The sequence below is a fragment of the Pseudophryne corroboree genome, chromosome 4 (assembly GCF_028390025.1).
Source record: "Pseudophryne corroboree isolate aPseCor3 chromosome 4, aPseCor3.hap2, whole genome shotgun sequence".
NCBI classification, from domain to species: domain Eukaryota; kingdom Metazoa; phylum Chordata; class Amphibia; order Anura; family Myobatrachidae; genus Pseudophryne; species Pseudophryne corroboree.
In genome coordinates, this window is record NC_086447.1 from 774,176,908 (window position 1) to 774,199,909 (window position 23,002).

General features: G+C 47.6%; 1 protein-coding gene across 3 annotated transcripts in view; it reads right to left on the minus strand.

Moving 5' to 3' along the window:
* LOC134910350 (protein AF-9-like) overlaps positions 1–23,002 on the minus strand; it is a 34,396-nt gene that overhangs the window by 2,514 nt on the left and 8,880 nt on the right. For all 3 annotated transcript variants that reach the window (XM_063918258.1, XM_063918259.1, XM_063918260.1), the window contains 3 exons: positions 14,968–15,141; positions 13,751–13,803; positions 12,233–12,316 (listed from right to left, as the gene is read on the minus strand). In XM_063918258.1, the coding sequence (XP_063774328.1) occupies positions 12,233–12,316; positions 13,751–13,803; positions 14,968–15,141 (311 nt within the window). The remainder of the gene's footprint in view (positions 1–12,232; positions 12,317–13,750; positions 13,804–14,967; positions 15,142–23,002) is intronic.

The following is a 23,002-nucleotide window of genomic DNA, read 5'->3' on the forward strand; positions in this document are numbered from 1 at the left end:
CTGGCATACGTATAAGGAGCATGTGTGAAATCTGGTGTAGAGGGAAGAAAAAGTTATTGCACACCACAGCAACTGCTTAGAAGGGTCTATTACTACTACCAGTTATTTATATAGCGCATACATATTCCGCAGCGCTGTACAGAGAATATTTGCCCATTCACATCAGTCCCTGCCCCAGTGGAGCTTACAATCTGTATTCCCTATCACATGTACACGCACACACATTCACACTAGGGTTATTTTTTGTTGGGAGCCAATTAACCTACCAGTATATTTTTGGATTGTGGGAGGAAACCGGAGTACCCGGAGGAAACCCACGCAAGTACGGGGAGAATATACAAACTCCACACAGTTAGGGCCATGGTGGGAATTGAACCCATGACCTCAGTGCTGTGAGACAGTAATGCTAACCACTACACCATCCGTACTGCCCTATAGTGTCTATCTTGTTGTTGGTGAATAGGAATGAGTATAAAGGCACAGTAACCTCAATAAATGTATTGCTTAATCATGCTTATGGAAATGTATATTCTAGACAATGGGGGTCATTCCGAGTTGATCGTAGCTGTGCTAAATTTAGCACAGCTACGATCATGTTCCTAGACATGCGGAGGACGCCCAGCACAGGGCTAGCCCGCCCTGCATGTCTGTCCGCCCCCCTTCTCTGCACAAGTACAAAAGCATCGCACAGCGGTGATGCTTTTGTACTTGTTGAGTAACTCCCGGCCAGCGCAGCTCCTGCGGCTGAATGGAAGTTGCTAGTCGCTGCCCCTGGTCGCAGCGGCTGCGTGATGTCACGCAGCCACTGCGGCTCGCCACCCGCACGGTCTGGCCACGCCTGCGTTGGCTGGACCGCACCCCCAAAACGGCGGCCAAACGCCGCCGTGACGCCCCCTCCCGCCCAGCGACCGCCTCTGCCTGTCAATCAGGCAGAGGCGATCGTTAGGGAACGACGGCCCCGGCATGCACCGGCGCAGTTCCGACCCTATCGATGCGAACAAGTGCAGCGAGCGATCGGGTCGGAATGACCCCTTGTCCATTAGTGAACATTAGTGACAGTCACAAAAATACGATTTTCATTACCTACATGGTAAATCCTTTTCTCGTAGTCCGTAGAGGATACTGGGGTTCCATTTAGTACCATGGGGTATAAACGGGTCCACTAGGAGCCATGGGCACTTTAAGAATTTGATAGTGTGGGCTGGCTCCTTCCTCTATGACCCTCCTACCAGACTCAGTCTAGGAAACTGTGCCGGAGGAGACGGACCTACTTTGAGAGAAGAAGGATATAAAAGGATAGTGGTGAGATTCTGAACCAGCACACACAAACCAGAGGAAAGCTATGCTAATCCAACTTTAAAACAGGAACAGCAACATCTGAACCAACAATACTTAACCAAGTAACAGTGCAGGAAGAACGAAGCACCGACTGGGCGCCCAGTATCCTCTACGGACTACGAGAAAAGGATTTACCGTGTAGGTAATTAAAATCCTAATTTCTCTTACGTCCTAGAGGATACTGGGGTTCCATTTAGTACCATGGGGATGTACCAAAGCTCCCAAACCGGTTGGAGAGTGCTGAGGTTCCTGCAGAACTGCTTAACCAAACTAAATGTCCTCTGAGGCCAAAGTATCGAACTTCTAGAACTTAGCAAACGTGTTTGAACTACACCAAGTAGCTGCTCGGCAGAGCTGTAAAGCGAGACACCCCGGGCAGCCACCCAGGAAGAACCCACCGACCTAGTAGAGTGGGCCTGTACAGATTTTGGAAACGGCAAACCTGCCGTGGAATAAGCATGATGTATAGTGAGCCTGATCCAGCGTGCAATTGTCTGCTTTGAAGCAGGACACCCAATCTTATTGGGATCATAGAGAACGAACAGCGAGTCAGATTTCCTGTGACGAGCTGTCCTCTTTACGTATACCTTCAAAGCCCTCACAACATCCAAAGACTTTGAAGTAGTAGAAGTGTCTGTGATAACCAGAACCACAATAGGTTGGTTAATATGAAACGCAGACACTCGACCTGGAACAATACCGCTTGAGCTTCTTGTTGAGACGAGAGGCCATCATGTCGATTTGTGGATATCTCAATCGACGTGCCAAGCACATGAACACTTCCGGGGGAAGGCCCACTCCCCCGTGTGCAGGTCGTGTCTGCTGAGGACGTCTGCTTCCCAGTTGCCTACTCACGGAATGAAGACAGCTGACAGCGCCACAGCATTTTTTTTCTGCCCAGGGGAGAATTCTTGACACCTCTGACATTGCTGCTCCGCTTTTCGTTCCGCCCTGACGGTTTATGTACGTCACTGCTGTCACATTGTCCGACTGGACCTGAATGGCCTGATCTTGAAGAAGATATGAAGTCGGCAGAAGGGTGTTGTATATGGCCCTGAATTCCAGAATGTTGATCGGAAGGATGACTTTCTGACTTGACCATCTTCCTTGAAACTGCACCCCCCGGATGACTGCTCTCCAACCTCTGAGGCTTGCGTCCGTGGTTAACAAGATCCAGTCCTGAATTTCGAGCCGCCAACCCTCGACGAGGTGAGAAATCTGTAGCCACCACAGAAGGGAGATCCTGGCTCTTGGCAACAGACGGATCCTCTGGTGCATGTGAAGATGTGATCCGGTCCATTTGTCCAACGGATCGAGCTGGAAGGGTCTTGCGTGAAACCTCGTAAGAGGCCACCATCTTCCGCAGAAGGCGAATGCATAGATGCACCAATATCCAGGTTGGCTTCAGGACATCCCGAACCATCGACTGGATTACCAGTGCCTTTTGCAACGGAAGGAACACTTTCTGCGACTCCGTGTCCAGTATCATTCCCAGGAATAGGAGCCTCCGTGTTGGCTCTAGGTGAGATTTCGGAAGGTAAACAATCCACCTGTGATTCTGGAGAAGTTTGGTTGACAGACCAATGCTGTCCAGCAACCTCTCCCTGGACGGCGCCTTTATCAGAAGGTACGGAACTATATTCACTCCCTGTTTGCGGAGTATAAATCATCTCTAACATCACTTTGGTGAATACCCTCAGTGCCGTGGAGAAACCAAATGGCAGGGCCTGAAACTGATAGTGACAGTCCTTCAGTGCAAACCGTAGATAAGCCTGATGAGGCGGCCAGATCGGAATGTGAAGGTACACATCCTTGATATCCAGAGACACTAGGAATTCCCCTTCCTCCAAACCCGAGATCACCTCTCTCAGAGACTCCACACTCTTAAGAACGGGTTCAAGGACTTGAGGTTCAGAATCAATCGTACCGAACCGTCCAGTTTCGGTACTACAAACAAGTTGGAATAGTACCCCTTGTTGTGCAGATGAGGTGGAACTGGAACAATGACATGAGTCTGTACCAGTTTTTGGATGGCATGCTGTAAAGTTATACTTGCCTCTTGTGAAGCTGGTAAGCCTGATTTGAAGAATCTGTGAGGTGGGGACTCTTGGAACTCCAGTCTGTAGCCCTGGGAAATAAGATCTATGACACAGGGATCCCGGCACGAACTTGACCAGATGTGACTGAAGAATTTTAGTCGGGCTCCCACCTGACAGTCATCCAGGCATCGCTGTCCGCCATCATTCTGAAGGCTTTGAGGAAACAGAGTTTGAGCTCTGTTCTTGAGCACCTGCAGTTGTTGGTTTGCGTGGTTTACCTCTTGGGCCTCTGGAGGCCGTAGAAGCACTTCTGGATTTACCCTTAAACTTGGCCGTCCGAAAGGACTGTAAATTTAAAGCTGAATAAGCTTTCCTGGCTGGGGGAGCTGCGGAAGGAAGATATGTAGACTTACCCGCAGTAGCTTTTGAGATCCATTTGTTTAGTTCGTCTCCAAACAATGCCTCTCCTGTGAAGGGTAGGCCTTCCATGCCTTTCCTGGAGTACCTGTCGGCAGTCCGCTGGCGTTGCCACAAGCCCCTGCGTGCTGACACTGCCATAGCAGTGGTGCGTGCATTAAGTAAACCTCTCTCTTTTATGGCTTCCACCATAAAGTTCGCAGAGTCTTGTATATGCTGCAGGAGTAAAACAACATCCCCCCTAGACAAGGAATCTAACCCCTCAATTAGGTAACCTGACCATTTAGTAATGTCTTTTGTGATCCACGCACATGCAATAGTGGGTCTCTGGGCCACCCCAGCAGCTGTATACAATGATTTGAGTGTAGTCTCAATTTTACGATCATCCGTGTCTTTTAGGGAGGCTGCACCAGGGACAGGCAATACAATTTTCCGTGACAGCCTAGAGACTGATGCGTCCACTATCAGTGGATTTTCCCATTTTTTCCTATCCTCCAGAGGAAAAGGAAAAGATGAGAGCAACCTTTTAGGGATCTGAAATTTCTTATCAGGATTAACCCACGGTTCTTCAAACAGGGTATTCAGACTGCAGTATATGGGCCAGAGATCGTTTTTGCGGACAAATGGGAGGGGATTGAGACGCTGGTTTGGGGACTGAGTCTCTATTCAAAAACTCGTCCACAGTCTGTCTTAAGTATAGCGTCTCTTTCTCATTGCGGGAAAATTTCGTAGAAATATTGGAGATCATTCCCTTAATGGAATTTACCCACTCCGGTTCAGCCCTGCTATTCTGAGAAGGTGCACTGCCCTGAGTATCCAGTAGTGAGCCCCCTGGTGAAGAGGAAGACTCCGCTGTACAAGAAACACACTCTTTGCCTGACATAATGTAAATGTGACAGCACACACAGGAAAAGGTTAAGCAAATTAAACCACAAAAAGCCCTTCAGGGAGACACAGAGTTATTTGGAGCCAGCCCCTACCGCGCCCTTATCGCTAATGCCAAGCTTAACCGGGTCGCAGAGTAAGTACCCTGATCTGGGGACTTAGTACACTAATAATCGGTCCCCCCCCTGCTCTGACCCCCTGCTACCGCTAAGGTAATCTGGAGTCTCTCCGGAGGAGCTGCGTGTCCCTGTCAGTCAGCGTCTGTGTCCACTGCAGAGGGAAAATGGCGCTGGTGAGCTGCTGGATCCGCTCATAGTGAAGGCCCCACCCCTTCAATGGCGAGCGGTCTTACCGCTTTTTTTTTTTACTGGCTGAGGTAATCTGGTGCTTAAAATGGAGAGAAAACCATTTTAGGGCTGTTTTGCCAGTGTGAGTACTGTGTACAGTGTACTGAGACGCAGCTGTGTACTGTGTCTGGAGATGCTCGCCATGGTGGGGCTTGCAAATAGTTCCCTCAGAAGCTCAGTATCCTATCAGCGGGGAACGGTGCCATTAACCCTTCAAGAGGTTGGGCCGTCCCCCTCCCTAAGTCCCACGAAGCAGGCAGGCTGGTGCTTCATAAGCGTGACCGGCTCCTCTGGGCACATTTTCTAAACTGAGTCTGGTAGGAGGGGCATAGAGGGAGGAGCCAGCCCACACTATCACATTCTTAAAATGCCCATGGCTCCTAGTGGACCTGTCTATACCCTATGGTACTAAATGGAACCCCAGTATCCTCTAGGACGTAAGAGAAAAGTCATGTGACACAGCCGAGATCACTACTCCTCAAATATAATTTGGGGGCTACGGTTAGGCTGCAGGAGGGATGGGTTAGGGCAAAAATAATAACCAGGATGTGTCGGGACTCTGGCCGGCAGTATTCTGACTGCCAGGAATCCCGACTGACGGTATTTCGTACCCAACCCCACTTCAAATAATGCCTACTTGATTGAATTTAGAAATAAAGATCATATACGTAAAAATACATTTTATTCAAATGCCCTGTACACACAGATAAAGTGTGTTGGTTGCACTGTTCACACCTCATCCTACTGCAATAAGACAGAAATACAATGGATGGGACAAAATTGTTCAGGCATGACCAGCACATCCACCGCACTTTGCAGGACTACTTGATCTGCAAAGTATTACAGGTTGAGTATCCAATATCCAAATATTCCGAAATACGGAATATTCCGAAATACGGACTTTTTTGCGTAAGAGTGAGATAGTGAAACCTTTGTTTTTTGATGGCTCAATGTACACAAACTTTGTTTAATACACACAGTTATTAAAAATATTGTATTAAATGACCTTCAGGCTGTGTGTATAAGGTGTATATGAAACATAAATGAATTGTGTGACTATAGATACACTTTGTTCAATGCACAAAGTTACAAAAAAATAAGAATTTACTTACCGATAATTCTATTTCTCGTAGTCCGTAGTGGATGCTGGGAACTCCGTAAGGACCATGGGGAATAGCGGCTCCGCAGGAGACTGGGCACAAAAGTAAAGCTTTAGGACTACCTGGTGTGCACTGGCTCCTCCCCCCATGACCCTCCTCCAAGCCTCAGTTAGGATACTGTGCCCGGACGAGCGTACACAATAAGGAAGGATTTTGAATCCCGGGTAAGACTCATACCAGCCACACCAATCACACCGTACAACCTGTGATCTGAACCCAGTTAACAGCATGATAACAGAGGAGCCTCTGAAAAGATGGCTCACAACAATAATAACCCGATTTTTGTAACAATAACTATGTACAAGTATTGCAGACAATCCGCACTTGGGATGGGCGCCCAGCATCCACTACCGACTACGAGAAATAGAATTATCGGTAAGTAAATTCTTATTTTCTCTGACGTCCTAGTGGATGCTGGGAACTCCGTAAGGACCATGGGGATTATACCAAAGCTCCCAAACGGGCGGGAGAGTGCGGATGACTCTGCAGCACCGAATGAGAGAACTCCAGGTCCTCCTCAGCCAGGGTATCAAATTTGTAGAATTTAGCAAACGTGTTTGCCCCTGACCAAGTAGCTGCTCGGCAAAGTTGTAAAGCCGAGACCTCTCAGGCAGCCGCCCAAGATGAGCCCACCTTCCTTGTGGAATGGGCTTTTACAGATTTTGGCTGTGGCAGGCCTGCCACAGAATGTGCAAGCTGAATTGTACTACAAATCCAACGAGCAATAGTCTGCTTAGAAGCAGGAGCACCCAGCTTGTTGGGTGCATACAGGATAAACAGAGAGTCAGATTTTCTGACTCCAGCCGTCCTGGAAACATATATTTTCAGGGCCCTGACTACGTCCAGCAACTTGGAGTCCTCCAAGTCCCTAGTAGCCGCAGGTACCACAATAGGCTGGTTCAAGTGAAACGCTGAAACCACCTTAGGGAGAAATTGAGGACGAGTCCTCAATTCTGCCCTGTCCGTATGAAAAATTAGGTAAGGGCTTTTATAGGATAAAGCCGCCAATTCTGAGACACGCCTGGCTGAAGCCAGGGCCAACAGCATTACCACTTTCCATGTGAGATATTTTAAGTCCACAGTGGTGAGTGGTTCAAACCAATGTGATTTTAGGAACCCCAAAACTACATTGAGATCCCAAGGTGCCACTGGAGGCACAAAAGGAGGCTGTATATGCAGTACCCCCTTGACAAACGTCTGAACTTCAGGAACTGAAGCCAGTTCTTTCTGGAAGAAAATCGACAGGGCCGAAATTTGAACCTTAATGGACCCTAATTTTAGGCCCATAGACAGTCCTGTTTGCAGGAAATGCAGGAAACGACCAAGTTGAAATTCCTCTGTAGGGGCCTTCCTGGCCTCGCACCACGCAACATATTTACGCCAAATACGGTGATAATGCTGCACGGTTACATCCTTCCTGGCTTTGATCAGGGTAGGGATGACTTCATTCGGAATGCCTTTTTCCTTCAGGATCCGGCGTTCAACCGCCATGCCGTCAAACGCAGCCGCGGTAAGTCTTGGAACAGACAGGGTCCCTGCTGGAGCAGGTCCTCTTGACCTGGCGCAATACCTGTCTAGTTTTTTGTTGAGGCCGGACGCCATCATGTCCACCTTTGGTTTTTCCCAACGGTTCACAATCATGTGGAAGACTTCTGGGTGAAGTCCCCACTCTCCCGGGTGGAGGTCGTGTCTGCTGAGGAAGTCTGCTTCCCAGTTGTCCACTCCCGAAATGAACACTGCTGACAGTGCTATCACATGATTTTCCGCCCAGCGAAGAATCCTTGCAACTTCTGCCATTGCCCTCCTGCTTCTTGTGCCGCCCTGTCTGTTTACGTGGGCGACTGCCGTGATGTTGTCAGACTGGATCAGCACCGGCTGACCTTGAAGCAGAGGTCTTGCTAGGCTTAGAGCATTGTAGATGGCCCTTAGCTCCAGGATATTTATGTGAAGTGATGTCTCCAGGCTTGACCACAAGCCCTGGAAATTTCTTCCCTGTGTGACTGCTCCCCAGCCTCTCAGGCTGGCATCCGTGGTCACCAGGACCCAGTCCTGAATGCCGAATCTGCGGCCCTCTAGAAGATGAGCACTCTGCAACCACCACAGGAGAGACACCCTTGTCCTTGGTGACAAGATTATCCGCTGATGCATCTGAAGATGCGACCCGGACCATTTGTCTAGCAAATCCCACTGGAAGGTTCTTGCGTGGAATCTGCCGAATGGGATTGCTTCGTAAGAAGCCACCATCTTTCCCAGGACCCTTGTGCATTGATGCACTGAGACTTGGCCTGGTTTTAGGAGATTTCTGACTAGTTCGGATAACTCCCTGGCTTTCTCCTCCGGGAGAAACACCTTTTTCTGGACTGTGTCCAGGATCATCCCTAGGAATAGAAGTCGTGTCGTCGGGATCAGCTGCGATTTTGGAATATTGAGAATCCAACCGTGCTGGCGCAGCACTATCTGAGATAGTGCTACTCCGACTTCCAACTGTTCCCTGGATCTTGCCCTTATCAGGAGATCGTCCAAGTAAGGGATAACTAAAACTCCCTTCCTTCGAAGGAGTATCATCATTTCGGCCATTACCTTGGTAAAGACCCGGGGTGCCGTGGACAATCCAAACGGCAGCGTCTGAAACTGATAGTGACAGTTCTTTACCACAAACCTGAGGTACCCTTGGTGAGAAGGGTAAATTGGGACATGTAGGTAAGCATCTTTGATGTCCAGAGACACCATATAGTCCCCTTCTTCCAGGTTTGCAATCACTGCTCTGAGTGACTCCATCTTGAATTTGAACCTTTGTATGTAAGTGTTCAAGGATTTTAGGTTTAAAATTGGTCTCACCGAGCCGTCCGGCTTCGGTACCACAAATAGTGTGGAATAGTACCCCTTTCCCTGTTGTAGGAGGGGTACCTTGATTATCACCTGCTGGGAATATAGCTTGTGAATGGCTTCCAATACTGCCTCCCTGTCTGAGGGAGACGTTGGTAAAGCAGACTTTAGAAAACGGCGAGGGGGAGACGTCTCGAATTCCAATTTGTACCCCTGAGATACCACCTGAAGGATCCAGGGGTCCACTTGCGAGTGGGCCCACTGCGCACTGAACTTCTTGAGACGGGCCCTCACCGTGCCTGAGTCCGCTTGTAAAGCCCCAGCGTCATGCTGAGGATTTTGCGGAGGCGGGAGAGGGCTTTTGCTCCTGGGAACTGGCTGTTTGTTGCAGCCTTTTTCCTCTCCCTCTGCCACGGGGCAGAAATGAGGCGCCTTTTGCCCGCTTGCCCTTATGGGGCCGAAAGGACTGCGCCTGATAATACGGCGTCTTCTTAGGTTGAGAAGCTACCTGGGGTAAAAATGTGGATTTTCCAGCAGTTGCCGTGGCTACCAGGTCTGATAGACCTACCCCAAATAACTCCTCCCCCTTATAAGGCAATACTTCCATGTGCCTTTTAGAATCCGCATCACCTGACCACTGCCGCGTCCATAAACCTCTTCTTGCAGAAATGGACAGCGCGCTAACTCTTGATGCCAGTCGGCAAATATCCCTCTGTGCATCACGCATATATAGAAATGCATCCCTCAAATGCTCTATAGTCAGTAATATACTGTCCCTATCTAGGGTATCAATATTTTCAGTCAGGGAATCCGACCACGCCAGGCCCGCACTGCACATCCAGGCTGAGGCGATTGCTGGTCGCAGTATAACACCCGTGTGAGAGTATATACATTTTAGGATATTCTCCAGCTTTCTATCGGCAGGTTCCTTTAGGGCGGCCGTATCAGGAGAGGGTAGTGCTACCTGTTTAGACAAGCGTGTGAGCGCTTTATCCACCCTAGGGGGTGTTTTCCAACGTGCCCTATCCTCTGGCGGGAAAGGGTACGATGCCAATAACCTTTTAGGAATTATCAGTTTTTTATCGGGGGAAACCCACGCCTCATCACACACTTCATTTAATTCCTCGGATACAGGAAAAACTACAGGCAGTTTTTTTCTCACCAAACATAATACCCTTTTTAGTGGTACTTGTATTATCAGAGATATGCAATACATTTTTCATTGCTTCAATCATGTAACGTGTGGCCCTAGTGGAAGTCACGTTTGTCTCCTCATCATCGACACTGGAGTCAGTATCCGTGTCTGCCATTTGAGGTAACGGGCGTTTTAAAGCCCCTGATGGCGTTTGAGACCCCTGGACAGGCACAAGCTGAGTAGCCGGCTGTCTCATGTCGTCAACTGTCTGTCGTAAAGAGCTGACACTGTCACGCAATTCCTTCCATAAGCTCATCCACTCAGGTGTCGACTCCCTAGGGGGTGACAACTCTATAATAGGCAATTGCTCCGCCTCCATCTCATTTTCCTCCTCAAACATGTCGACACAATCGTACCGACACACCGCACACACACAGGGAATGCTCTGATAGAGGACAGGACCCCACTAGCCCTTTGGGGAGACATAGGGAGAGTATGCCAGCACACACCAGAGCGCTATATATAGACAGGAATACCACTATAAAATGTGCTTTTCCCTTTATAGCTGCTGTTAGTATTAAAACTGCGCCAAATTAGTGCCCCCCTCTCTTTTTTACCCTTTTCTGTAGTGCAGGACTGCAGGGGAGAGTCAGAAAGACGTCCTTCCAGCGGAGCTGTGATGGAAAATGGCGCCCGTGTGCTGAGGAGATAGGCTCCGCCCCCTTCTCGGCGGCCTTTTCTCCCGCTTTTTGGTGAGTTCTGGCAGGGGTTAAAATACATCCATATAGCCCTGGGGGTTAGATGTGGTGTATTTATGCCAGCCAAGGTGTTTACATTGCTGCTCAGGGCGCCCCCCCATAGCGCCCTGCACCCTCAGTGACCGAAGTGTGAAGTGTGCCTGAGTAACAATGGCGCACAGCTGCAGTGCTGTGCGCTACCTTGTTGAAGACTGATGTCTTCTGCCGCCGATTTTTCCGGACCTCTTCTTGTTTCTGGCTCTGTAAGGGGGCCGGCAGCGCGGCTCTGGGACCGAGCTCCGAGGCTGGGCCTGTGTTCGGTCCCTCTGAAGCTAATGGTGTCCAGTAGCCTAAGAAGCCCAAGCTACCACCACTTAGATAGGTTCGCTTCTTCTCCCCTTAGTCCCTCGATGCAGTGAGCCTGTTGCCAGCAGGTCTCACTGAAAATAAAAAACCTAAAACTAAACTTTCACTAAGAAGCTCAGGAGAGCCCCTAGTGTGCACCCTTCTCGGCCGGGCACAAAAATCTAACTGAGGCTTGGAGGAGGGTCATGGGGGGAGGAGCCAGTGCACACCAGGTAGTCCTAAAGCTTTACTTTTGTGCCCAGTCTCCTGCGGAGCCGCTATTCCCCATGGTCCTTACGGAGTTCCCAGCATCCACTAGGACGTCAGAGAAATATTGGCTAAAATTACCTTCCAGCTGTGTGTATAAGGTGTTTATGTAACATAAATGCATTCTGTGCTTAGACTTAGGTCCCATCACCATGATATCTCATTATGGTATGCAATTATTCCAAAATACGGAAAAATCCGATATCCAAAATACCTCTGGTCCCAAGCATTTTGGATAAGGGATACTCAACCTGTACTTATATTATTGTTTTGTAGCAGATTTGGATAACTATCTTATTTATGACTACTATAGAAGAACAAAATCAAGGTGAAACAATAAACACGTCGGACAAGGACATATATAAACGTATAAATGATTGCTATCATTTATAAAGATATCAAATAATTATACGTTGTTATAAGTTTCGCACAAGGTTGAAAAAATACAAATGTTAACCTTGACTCTCAATTACTGTTTTCTTTAATCTGCAAAATCATTTGCAATAACATCTGTTTACTTACAAGTAGGGTACTATAGAAGGACTTACGAGATTCAGCAGTACCGCTGATAATTAGAACCGTGCAGCAGCCGGTGACAGTCAGACATGCACAATTCTATATACAGAATCCAGTGCTGCACCGACCTACCATCCATGTATCACTATACAATATATGGCTTTACTTAATGATGTTATAAAATAAGGACATGTATGCAAAATGCAGGTATAGGTCACACCTTGGATATCTGTACAGGTTTGTCTTCCTCTTCTTTCTTTTTCTTTTCTTTCTTTTTCTTTATCTTGTTGTCTTTTTTTCTCTTCTGTAGAAATAAAGGACAGGTTTACTCTTCTATGGTTGCATGCCTTCATAGACCCAGAAAAAACAACATCTTTTCCTCTTTGTAGCCACAGGCAGAGAAGATTCCAGGTGGGTCGATGTGCATGTGGGGCCTATTTTGTTTATTGACATGTGAGGGGTGGTGTTGCTGCCATGGTTACACAGTATAAAGCTTGTGCAACCCATGTGAGGCCGTTTCTTTAAATTTTTCCAGGGCCACTTTCAGTTCCCAATCAGCCCCTGGCTACAGGGATGACAAATAAGCAAGTAAGCATGCCTGCTAAACTTGGAGTAAATGATGCTTTTACACTAAAAGCATCTGGTTGGGGGCAGACTTACCCTCTAGAGTGAGCCAGTTTACATCTGACCGCTAACAATGATTTGTATATACAGGTGCGCAAAAATGTAAATCCAATCCCAGGACTACATCCATAGAGGCATGCGTATTTGAGTCCAAATTTTGGACCATAACTTCAGTACTTTCAGTTTGGTTTTTCTTTGCCACATAAACCTATATTCTGATATTTATCAGGTTATTTTATACATTTTTTTCTTTAGGAGATTGTATATTTTAACGGAATTATTAAAAGTGATGTTTTATATTCTTCCATATCCTTAATTCATACGAATTTATCATATAATTTTTCTTCAAGAGTGCGCCAAACAAGAAAGTCCTCTCTTTTCTCTTCTTGTATGTATAGTAACTTATTTATTGGCTTTGTGGTGCACCACCAGCAGTGATTATATGGATAGTTAATCCTTACACTTTACTAAGGCTGGTTTTGTTTTCTATTGTAGTTAGTCGTTGATCTTTTCCATTTTTTTGCTGGTGCGGAGTCACACCTACTCTATTTACAACATACACATTATATAAAGATCTTCACAAAGGCAGAGTGGAAGATACGTAAACATACTTGAGATCTCAATACACATGATGTCTTAATGATTTTATTTTCTTATATACACTCTTTTTTCTTTAATGAATCAAACAAAATTATTCCTAAGTGGCGAACCAAAAACGAATAAATATTAAAGGGGGGAATAAATTGTTCAATCGCGCCCGATCTCTCGTCTAAAGTGACGGATGGCATGGCGATATCCAATTGTCTCCCGTTTTCACAGTGATCGCACCCATATCAGTCGGGTTTAGCCACGCAAAGCGACAAAACCCAACTAAACTAATGGGCACGATGCGAAAAGTCTCATTTAGGCACCCAAACGGGTCACTTTTCGCACATACCAGCTTGCTTCCCCTAATGGGTAGTGATCTGAAATGAAGGTCTTGCGCCCGCCAGCAGAAACATTTAAATAGCTGCTGGTGGGCGGATGCAGGGACCCGCGAAATACATTTGAATTCCGCCTTAAAAGTCTGATAACTAAATAAACAAAAATCAAAAGATAAGGCCACAGACTTTACCTTCTTGTTGTGTTTTTCTTTAGGTAATTTCTTAGATTTACATTTCGGAAAATCTAAACAAAAGAAAAAAAGAAAACGTAAAGTTACAGATTAAATAATTTTTTCATATTTGACATCACACCTGGGAACCTCACTAACTACAAAAAGAGAGAGAGAGAGACTCACAATGGGAGCAGAATAGTCAGACGTCAATTACATGAATCACTACAAAGAGGGAAAAGGCATGTCAAGCGAATAATACTACCGCATCACATGGCAACAGCAGAAAAATGGAATATGTTGTTCTGTACACAAGCAAGGCAGAGAGAGAAGCCCTATGTACCAAGCTGTCTGACGTACCTTTTATTTATCTTCATATTTCATGAAATACAGTTAACTGTAGCAGTCTGCCCTCATGTGGTCAAACTATATGAATACATCTTAGATGTCTACCACAGCTTCTTATTGGAAATGAATGACAGACAGTGTGAAGACTGCAAAATTCAGATAAAGCCAAACTACATGCAGGATGTGTAAATTTTGTTTCATATAGAGGTGCGTCTTTCTGCATCAGAAACGTCACATCGCTTAAGCAATGTCGCTAGGGAACCCTGCTCTTTCCATTAGGTAACTTTCCCTTTGTGGCAATCTGCCTGCTCCTTTCATGACGCACACAGCCCTGTCCGCACTAACAATCATACTTGTATATAATCTGTGCCTCAGAAACATCATTTTGCTTCTAGTGAAAAGACATTGGCATAAACAACGATGGTCGGAACATCGTGGCCATCAATGATTGGAACATTGCGACCATCACGACTTCAGTTTCCAGGCATGTGATCCTCTCTGCAGCCTCCGGAGCTCCTCATGGAAAGGGCTGCTTTTTTTAACATTTCCCAGCGACTGCTAATGTCTGCTGGGTTGGCTGTGCTGCTGAGCTGACCGATCAGCAGTGATCGGCAGCACAGCAGGCATTGGGCCAGGAAACTTCTCATCCTGCAGCTACAAAGTGAGCTTTCTGACCGGTCGCATAAGATGCGACCATGTCAAGGAAAGTCCAGCCCGGTGTGGTCGCATCTGATGCAACCATACCAGGCAAGTGGTTAAGCGAACTAGCTAAAGTTGTGCAAAATCCAAATTATCTTAGGACCTCACAGCCACACCACACCTCCCATCCTGAAAATGAAATACTGTGTGGGCATGCAATGAAATCTCAGGACATTTTGCAAAATGCTTACCTCTGCTATTGGTGCTGCTGCCACTGCTGGAAGATGAGGATGAGTGGGAAGAGGAGGAAGACGAGTGTGACGATGATGATGAAGAGGAAGAAGAAGAGGAGGAGGAGGAGGAGGAGGAAGACGACACAGATGATGATCTGCTACGGCTGCGTTTCCTTTTCTTCTTTTCCCTTCCTAAGGGAGAGAGCGAAGAATAGGTTCTGCATTTTCATTTAGAAGTGGTGCCAGATCTTGCATTAACCCTTAGCAGTGGAAGGTTTAATGTGACATTTATGCAGTGTGCTTAGATATTATCAAAAATAAGAGTTATGATTAACTATTTCTTAGAGGTCCATAGGCTCCACAGGAATACCACGGTGTTTAGGTGGTTTGAAATGAACTGGGCACCAAACAATTAAAGCTTCTCAGTCCCAGAATGCACTGGGTCCTCCTCACCTATAACCCCTCCCCAGGCCCAGGCCATTCAGTTTAGTAAACAAACCCACGGCAGGAGCAGGACAGATGAGAAGGAAGAATGGAACACTCAAGAAACACACTCATATTAGAAGAGAAGAACTAGTCACCATATAATAATAGTAATACTCACAAGCCTGATGCATCAGGGTGGGAGCTCTGTGGAGCCTGTGGACCTCGAAGAAATAGAATTAACCATAGTAAGTCTAGCATAACTCTTATTTTCTTCTTTAGGGTCCATAGGCTCCACAGGAGATGTCCTAAAGCAGTATTCCTGAAGGGAGAGGATGCTCCTGAGCAAAACGGAGAACCCGTCGCCCTAATGCAGCATCCTGGGAGGCAAAGGTATCGAATGAATAGAAATAGCGGAAAGTATGGACGGACGACCACTTGGCTGCCCTGCACAACTGTTCAGCAGATGCTCTATGACTAACCACCCAGGAAAGCTCCACAGACCGAGTGGAATGAGCCTTGAGCACCATAGGAACAGGTAGATCCGCTTTCATGCAAGCCTAAGCCATCGAGCTAAAGGTCTGCTTGTTAACAGGCCATCCTCTTTTGTGAAAACCATACAAAAGAAAAAGAGCGTCAGATTTACGGATAGACTTAGTTCGCTCCACATAAATCTGAAGTGCTTGCACCGCATCCAACAATACATCACTTGTGGAAGGGTTTGGAGATTGAAAGGCTGGAACCACAATTTCTTCACTGATATGAAATTTGAAGACCACCTTAGGAAGGTTTTCAGACCTAGTTCTGAGGACAGCTCTGTCTGGATGAAAAATTTAAAAAAAAAGAGAATGACATGAAAGTGCCGCTCAATCAGACACTCTGCAAGCAGAGGCAATAACCAGGAGGAAGAGATTCTTTTCCGTCAGCCACTTTAAATCCACAGAGTCCAATGGTTTAAACAGAGCTGCATGTCACGCCTGTAGAGCCAAAGACAAGTCCCACATACAGTAGCCACCGGAGGGACAAATGGAGGCTGAATATGGAGGATACCCCGAACGAAAGTTCTGATATCTGGCAGAGAAGAAATCTTTCTCTGGAACCACAAGGACAGGGCAGATACCTGTACCCTGAGGAATGCTAGTCGAAGACCTAAGTCCAATCCTGCTTGAAGGAAAGCAAGTACTCTTGCCACTCTGAAAGTAGAAGGACTGTAGTTCCTCTGCGAACAACACTGAAAATAAGTGTGTCAAATACTGTAATAAATCTTTGCTGAGGCTGGCTTGCATGCTTTAAGCTTTGTCTGGACAACTGAGCTCGAGAAGTCCTTCGATTTTAAAAAGGATGTCTCAAAAGTCACGCCAGGTCCTGGTCTAGATATGGACCCTGTGTTAACAGATCCTGTCTTAAAGGCAGTCTGAGAGGAGTGTCGATTGACAGACCCTGCAGGTCTGCAAACCAAGGACGCCTCGGCCAGTTTGGAGCTATGAGAAGCATTGTGCCTCCCTCCTGCTTGAACTTGCAAAGCACCTTCGGAAGAAGTGAAACTGGAGGGAATATGTATACCTGATTGAAGTCCCACCATATACTGGTAGTTTGTGGTTGTGGCGTGATGCCATGAGATCCACTTCTGGACTACCCCACCTGTCCACTAGATCTTGAAAGACCTCTGGAAGTAGAGTCCACTCTCCTCAGTGTATGTCCTGTCGGCTTAGGTACTCTGCTTCCCAATTGAAAACTCCTGGGACGAACACTGCCGACATTGCTGGAAGATGACGTTCTTCCCACGTGAGGATGTGCGTCACCTCTCTCATGACGGCTAAACTTTGCGTACCTCCCTGATGGATGAGGTAAGCTACTGTAGTCGTGTTGTAGGATTGATCCTGCACTGGCCAACCTTAAAGAAGGTCCTGCTCCCGAGTGCCCTGAGTCCAGTATGTTGATGGCTAGGCGACTCTCAAGGACTGTCCAAGGATTGCTGGCTGGTCACTGCTCCTCACCCCAGAGACTGGAATCCATGGGGGGGTAGTGCCCAATCCAAGATTCAAAATGAACGGCCTTGTCCAAGCGGAACATCTGAAGCCACCACAAGAGCGACAGCCGAACGTCGAGACAACACCATTGTCTAGGCTCTGAGAAGATGATGCTGTCCGTTCCATCGTAACAAAATAAGGTGCTGCAGAGGTTTGAAATGAAATTGGGCATATTCCACAGTATCAAAGGTGGAGACCATGGACCCCAGGACTTACATGGCTGAGTGTATGGACACTCGCCAGCATTGAAGAAAACTGCACAGACGAGAGTGGAGTACCATTATCTTGTCTGCCGGCAGAAAAATCCTCTGAGCCTGAGAATCTAGGATGGCTCCTAGATGTACTATTTTTTGAGACGCAGCCATGGAGGATCTCTTCCAGTTGATAATCCAACCGTGAGTCTGCAGACAGGCAATGGTCAAATGGAGATGCTGTTGCAGACCCTCCGGAGACCGAGCCAGGATCAGTAGGACATCTAGGTAGTGGAAAATCCAGATTCCCTGACGCCTGAGATGTAAAGTTATGACTGCCATCATCTTGGTAAAGACCCGAGGGGCCATAGAGAGTCAGTAGGGCAGAACCCAAAACTCATAATGCTGGTGTAGAATGGCAAACCGGAGGTAACGCTGATGGATGGCATTGATAGGTACATGGAGGTATGCATCCTGAATGTCCATGGAAGACATAAAATCCCCAGGTTCCAATGCCATGACAATTGAACAGAGGGTTTCCATGCGAAAACTGGCCACTCGGACAAACTTGTTGAGAGCCTTGAGGTTGAGTATGGGTCTAAAATAGGATTTTAAAAACCTACCGGTAAATCCTTTTCTCATAGTCCATAAGGGATATTGGGGACACATTAGTACGATGGGTATATACGGGGTACAAAGGAGCCAGTGCACTTTAAATTTCTTTAACTGGGTGTGCTGGCTCCTCCCCTCTATGCCCCCTTCCACAGGCAGTTATAGGTAAAACCGTGCCCGAAGGAGAAAATAGGATTTTAATACCTACCGGTAAATCCTTTTCTCCTAGTCCGTAGAGGATGCTGGGGACTCCAAAAGGACCATGGGGTATAGACGGAATCCGCAGGAGCTTGGGCACACTAAAAAGACTTTGACTGGGTGTGAACTGGCTCCTCCCTCTATGCCCCTCCCCCAGACCTCAGTTATAGGAACTGTGCCCAGGAGAGACGGACATTTCGAGGAAAGGATTTTGTTAAACTAAGGGCGAGAAACATACCAGCCCACACCACAACATACCGTGCAACTGGAGTAGCAGGAAACCAGATAACAGTATGAACTAACCACAGCAACAAGCTGAACATAACTGATACACAAACCATGTGTAAGGAGAAAAGGATTTACCGGTAGGTATTAAAATCCTATTTTCTCTTACGTCCTAGAGGATGCTGGGGACTCCAAAAGGACCATGGGGTCTATACCAAAGCTCCAGAACGAGCGGGAGAGTGCGGACGACTCTGCAGCACCGATTGAGCAAACATGAGGTCCTCATCAGCCAGGGTATCAAACTTGTAAAATTTAGCAAAAGTGTTTGAACCCCGACCACGTGGCTGCTCGGCAAAGTTGAAGTGCCGAGACCCCTCGGGCAGCCGCCCAAGATGAGCCCACCTTCCTGGTAGAATGGGCCTTTACTGACTTCGGCAACGGTAGCCCAGCCGAAGAATGAGCTTGCTGGATCGTATTACAAATCCAGCGTGCAATAGTTTGCTTAGAAGCAGGATTTCCAATCTTGTAGGAAGCATATAGGACAAACAGAGCCTCTGTCTTCCTAGTAAGAGCCGTTCTGGCTACATAAATTTTCAAAGCTCTTACAACATCAAGAGCCTTTGGGACCGCCACAGCATCCGTAGCCACAGGCACCACAATAGGTTGGTTTATGTGAAACGAAGAGACCACCTTCGGCACAAATTGTTGATGAGTCCTCAATTCCGCTCTATCCGAATGAAAAATCAAATATGGGCTCTTGTGAGACAAGGCCGCCAATTCGGACACTCGTCTGGCAGACGCCAGAGCTAAAAGCATGACCACTTTCCAAGTGAGAAACTTTAACTCAACCTTACGCAATGGCTCAAACCAGTGAGACATAAGAAACTGCAACACCACTTCAAGATTCCACGGCGCCACTGGTGGGACAAATGGAGGATGGATATGCAGCACTCCCTTCACGAAAGTCTGAACCTCAGGAAGGACGGCCAATTCCTTTTGAAAGAAAATAGATAAGGCCGAAATCTGCACTTTGATGGAACCCAACTTCAGGCCTGCATCCACGCCTGCCTGCAAAAAATGGAGGAAACGATCCAAGTGAAACTCCTCCGCAGGAGCTGCTTTGGTTTCACACCACGACACATATTTTCTCCAAATACGGTGATAATGTTTCGCCGTGACCTCCTTCCTAGCCTTAAGGAAAGTGGGGATGACCTCCCCGGGAATACCCTTCCGAGCTAAAATCTGGCGTTCAACTTCCACGCCGTGAAACGTAGCCGCGGTAAGTCCGGAAATAGACAGGGCCCCTGCATTAAGAGGTCTCCTCTTAGAGGAAGCGGCCAGGGATCTTCCATTAGTAATTCTTGAAGATCCGGGTACCAGGCCCTCCGTGGCCAATCTGGAGCAACAAGTATTGCCCGAACCCTTGTTCGCCTTATGATCCTCAACACCTTTGGAATGAGAGGAAGTGGAGGGAAAACATACACCAACTGAAACACCCACGGAGTTACCAGGGCGTCCACTGCACAGGCTTGGGGGTCTCTTGACCTGGAACAATACTTCGGAAGTTTCTTGTTGAGGCGAGACGCCATCATGTCTATCAGAGGAGTTCCCCAACGCCTTTTCACTTCTGCAAATATCTCTTGATGAAGAGCCCACTCTCCTGGATGGAGATCGTGTCTGCTGAGAAAATCTGCTTCCCAGTTGTCCACGCCCGGGAGGAAGACTGCTGACAGAGCGCTCACGTGCTGTTCCACCCAGCGGAGAACTCTTGTGGCCTCCGCCAATGGGTGACGGGGGCCCCTTGCCGAACGGCCTGGGGGCTTAACCCTATATCTGCAGATATACGCAACTAAGATCTCCGTATTATCTGATTATTATGTAGTATTATTTCTCACCCAGTGTGCATTAGGGAACACAAATTGTTTTTTCTTACACAGAATTACCCCTTCCTTTTAGCACCTGAGTGACATCACAATCTGATTGAGCAGCTTGCCATTTTGTGCTTTATGGAAGAGTGGCCAGAAAAAAGCCATTACTTAGTGTTAAAAATAAGAAGGCACATTTCGAGTTTGCCAAAAGGCATGTGGACGACTCCCCAAGTGTATGGAGGAAGGTGCTCTGGTAAGATGAGACTAAAATTGAACTTTTCGTCCACCAAGGAAAACGCTATGTCTGGCGCAAACCCAAAACATCTCATCACCCCAAGAACACTATCCCCACAGTGAAACGTGGTGGCAGCATCATGCTGTGGGCATGTTTTTCAGCAGTAGGGACTGGTAAACTGTTTTGAATCGAGGAAAAACTAGTTTTTTGGTAAGAACTTACCTTTGTTAAAATTCTTTCTGCGAGGTACACTGGGCTCCACAAGGACAGACATTGGGGTGTAGAGTAGGATCTTGATCCGAAGCACCAACAGGCTCAAAAGCTTTGACCTTCTTCCCAAGATGCATAGCGCCGCCTCCTATATCACCCCGCCTCCGTGCACAGGAGCTCAGTTTTGTTAACCAGCCCAATGCAGTAGCAAGTAAAAGACCACAACTGCCAGTTGCCACAAACACCACACTCTTCCGACAGGAGAAGTGTCAGCGGCTAATGCCATACCAACCCAAAGAATCTAAGTGCGTCAGGGTGGGCGTCTTGTGGAGCCCAGTGTACCTCGCAGAAAGAGTTTTAACAAAAGGTAAGTTCTTACCATAAAACTCGTTTTCTGCTGCGGGGTACACTGGGCTCCACAAGGATAGACATTGGGGATGTCCTAAACCAGTTCCTTACGGGAGGGGACGCACTGAAGCGGGCACAAGAACCCGGCGTCCAAAGGAAGCAGCCTGGGAAGCGGCGGTATCGAAGGCATAGAACCTAATGAACGTGTTCACTGAGGACCACGTAGCCGCCTTGCACAATTGTTCAAGGGTCGCACCACGTTGGGCCGCCCAAGAAGGTCCAACAGCCCGAGTAGAATGGTCCTTAATGTGATCAGGAGCAGAGAGACCAGCCTTCACATAAGCATGTGCAATCACCATTCTAATCCATCTGGCCAGAGTTTGCTTGTGAGCAGGCCAGCCACGTTTGTGAAACCCAAACACAACAAAAAGAGAATCAGATTTCCTAATAGGAGCCGTTCTCTTCACATAGATACTGAGAGCTCGTAACACATCCAAAGACCGCTCTTTGGGAGACAGATCAGGAGAAACACGTGCCGGAACCACAATCTCCTGATTAAGGTGGAACGAAGAAACCACCTTAGGTAGATAGCCGGGACGAGTCCTAAGAACCGCCCGGTCACGGTGAAATATCAGATATGGGGAACTACAGGACAAGGCACCCAAAATCTGACATTCTTCTAGCTAAAGCAATAGCGAGCAGAAACACCACCTTACGGGAAAGCCGCTTAAGGTCAGTTGAACCAAGAGGTTCAAACGGAGACTCTTGTAACGCCTCCAAAACCACCGACAAGTCCCAAGGAGCCACAAACGAGACATAGGGAGGTTGGATACGCAACACGCCCTGAGTAAAGGTATGCACATCAGGTAAGGTCGCAATTTTTCTCTGAAACCACACCGACAAGGCAGATATTTGAACCTTGAGGGAGGCCAGACGTAGGCCTAAGTCCAGGCCCTGCTGAAGAAAAGCCAACAACTTGGCTATAATAAACTTGGAAGCGTCATAATCGTTAGATGCGCACCAAAGTAAGAATGCCAGACCCTATAGTAAATCCGAGCCGAAGCCGGTTTCCGGGCCCGCACATAGTTTGAATGACCGCCTCAGAAAACCCTTTAGCCCTTAAGACGGAAGCTTCAAGAGCCACGCCGTCAAATACAGCCGGGCTAGGTCCTGGTAGACACAGGGGCCCTGAACGAGGAGGTCTGGGCGTTGTGGAAGTAGAATTGGACGCTCCGACGATAGGCCTTGCAGGTCTGAGAACCAGTGCCGTCTGGGCCACGCTGGAGCTATGAGAAGCAGGATTCCTTTTTCTTGCTTGAACTTCCGAATTAACCTGGGCAGGAGTGACACAGGAGGGAACACGTACGGCAGCCGAAACCTCCACGGTACCGCCAGGGCATCCACGAATGCTGCTTGAGGATCCCTTGTCCTTGCTCCGAAAACCGGAACCTTGTGATTGTGTCGAGACGCCATCAGATCTACGTCTGGAAGGCCCCACCTTTCCACTAGGAGTTGAAACACTTCTGGATGGAGGCCCCATTCGCCGGCATGCACATCCTGACGACTGAGAAAGTCCGCTTCCCAATTCAGGACTCCCGGAATGAATATTGCTGTTATGGCCGGAAGATGGCGTTATGCCCACTGTAGAATCCGTGAGACTTCCTTCATTGCAAGGCGGCTTTGAGTGCCGCCTTGATGATTTATGTAAGCCAC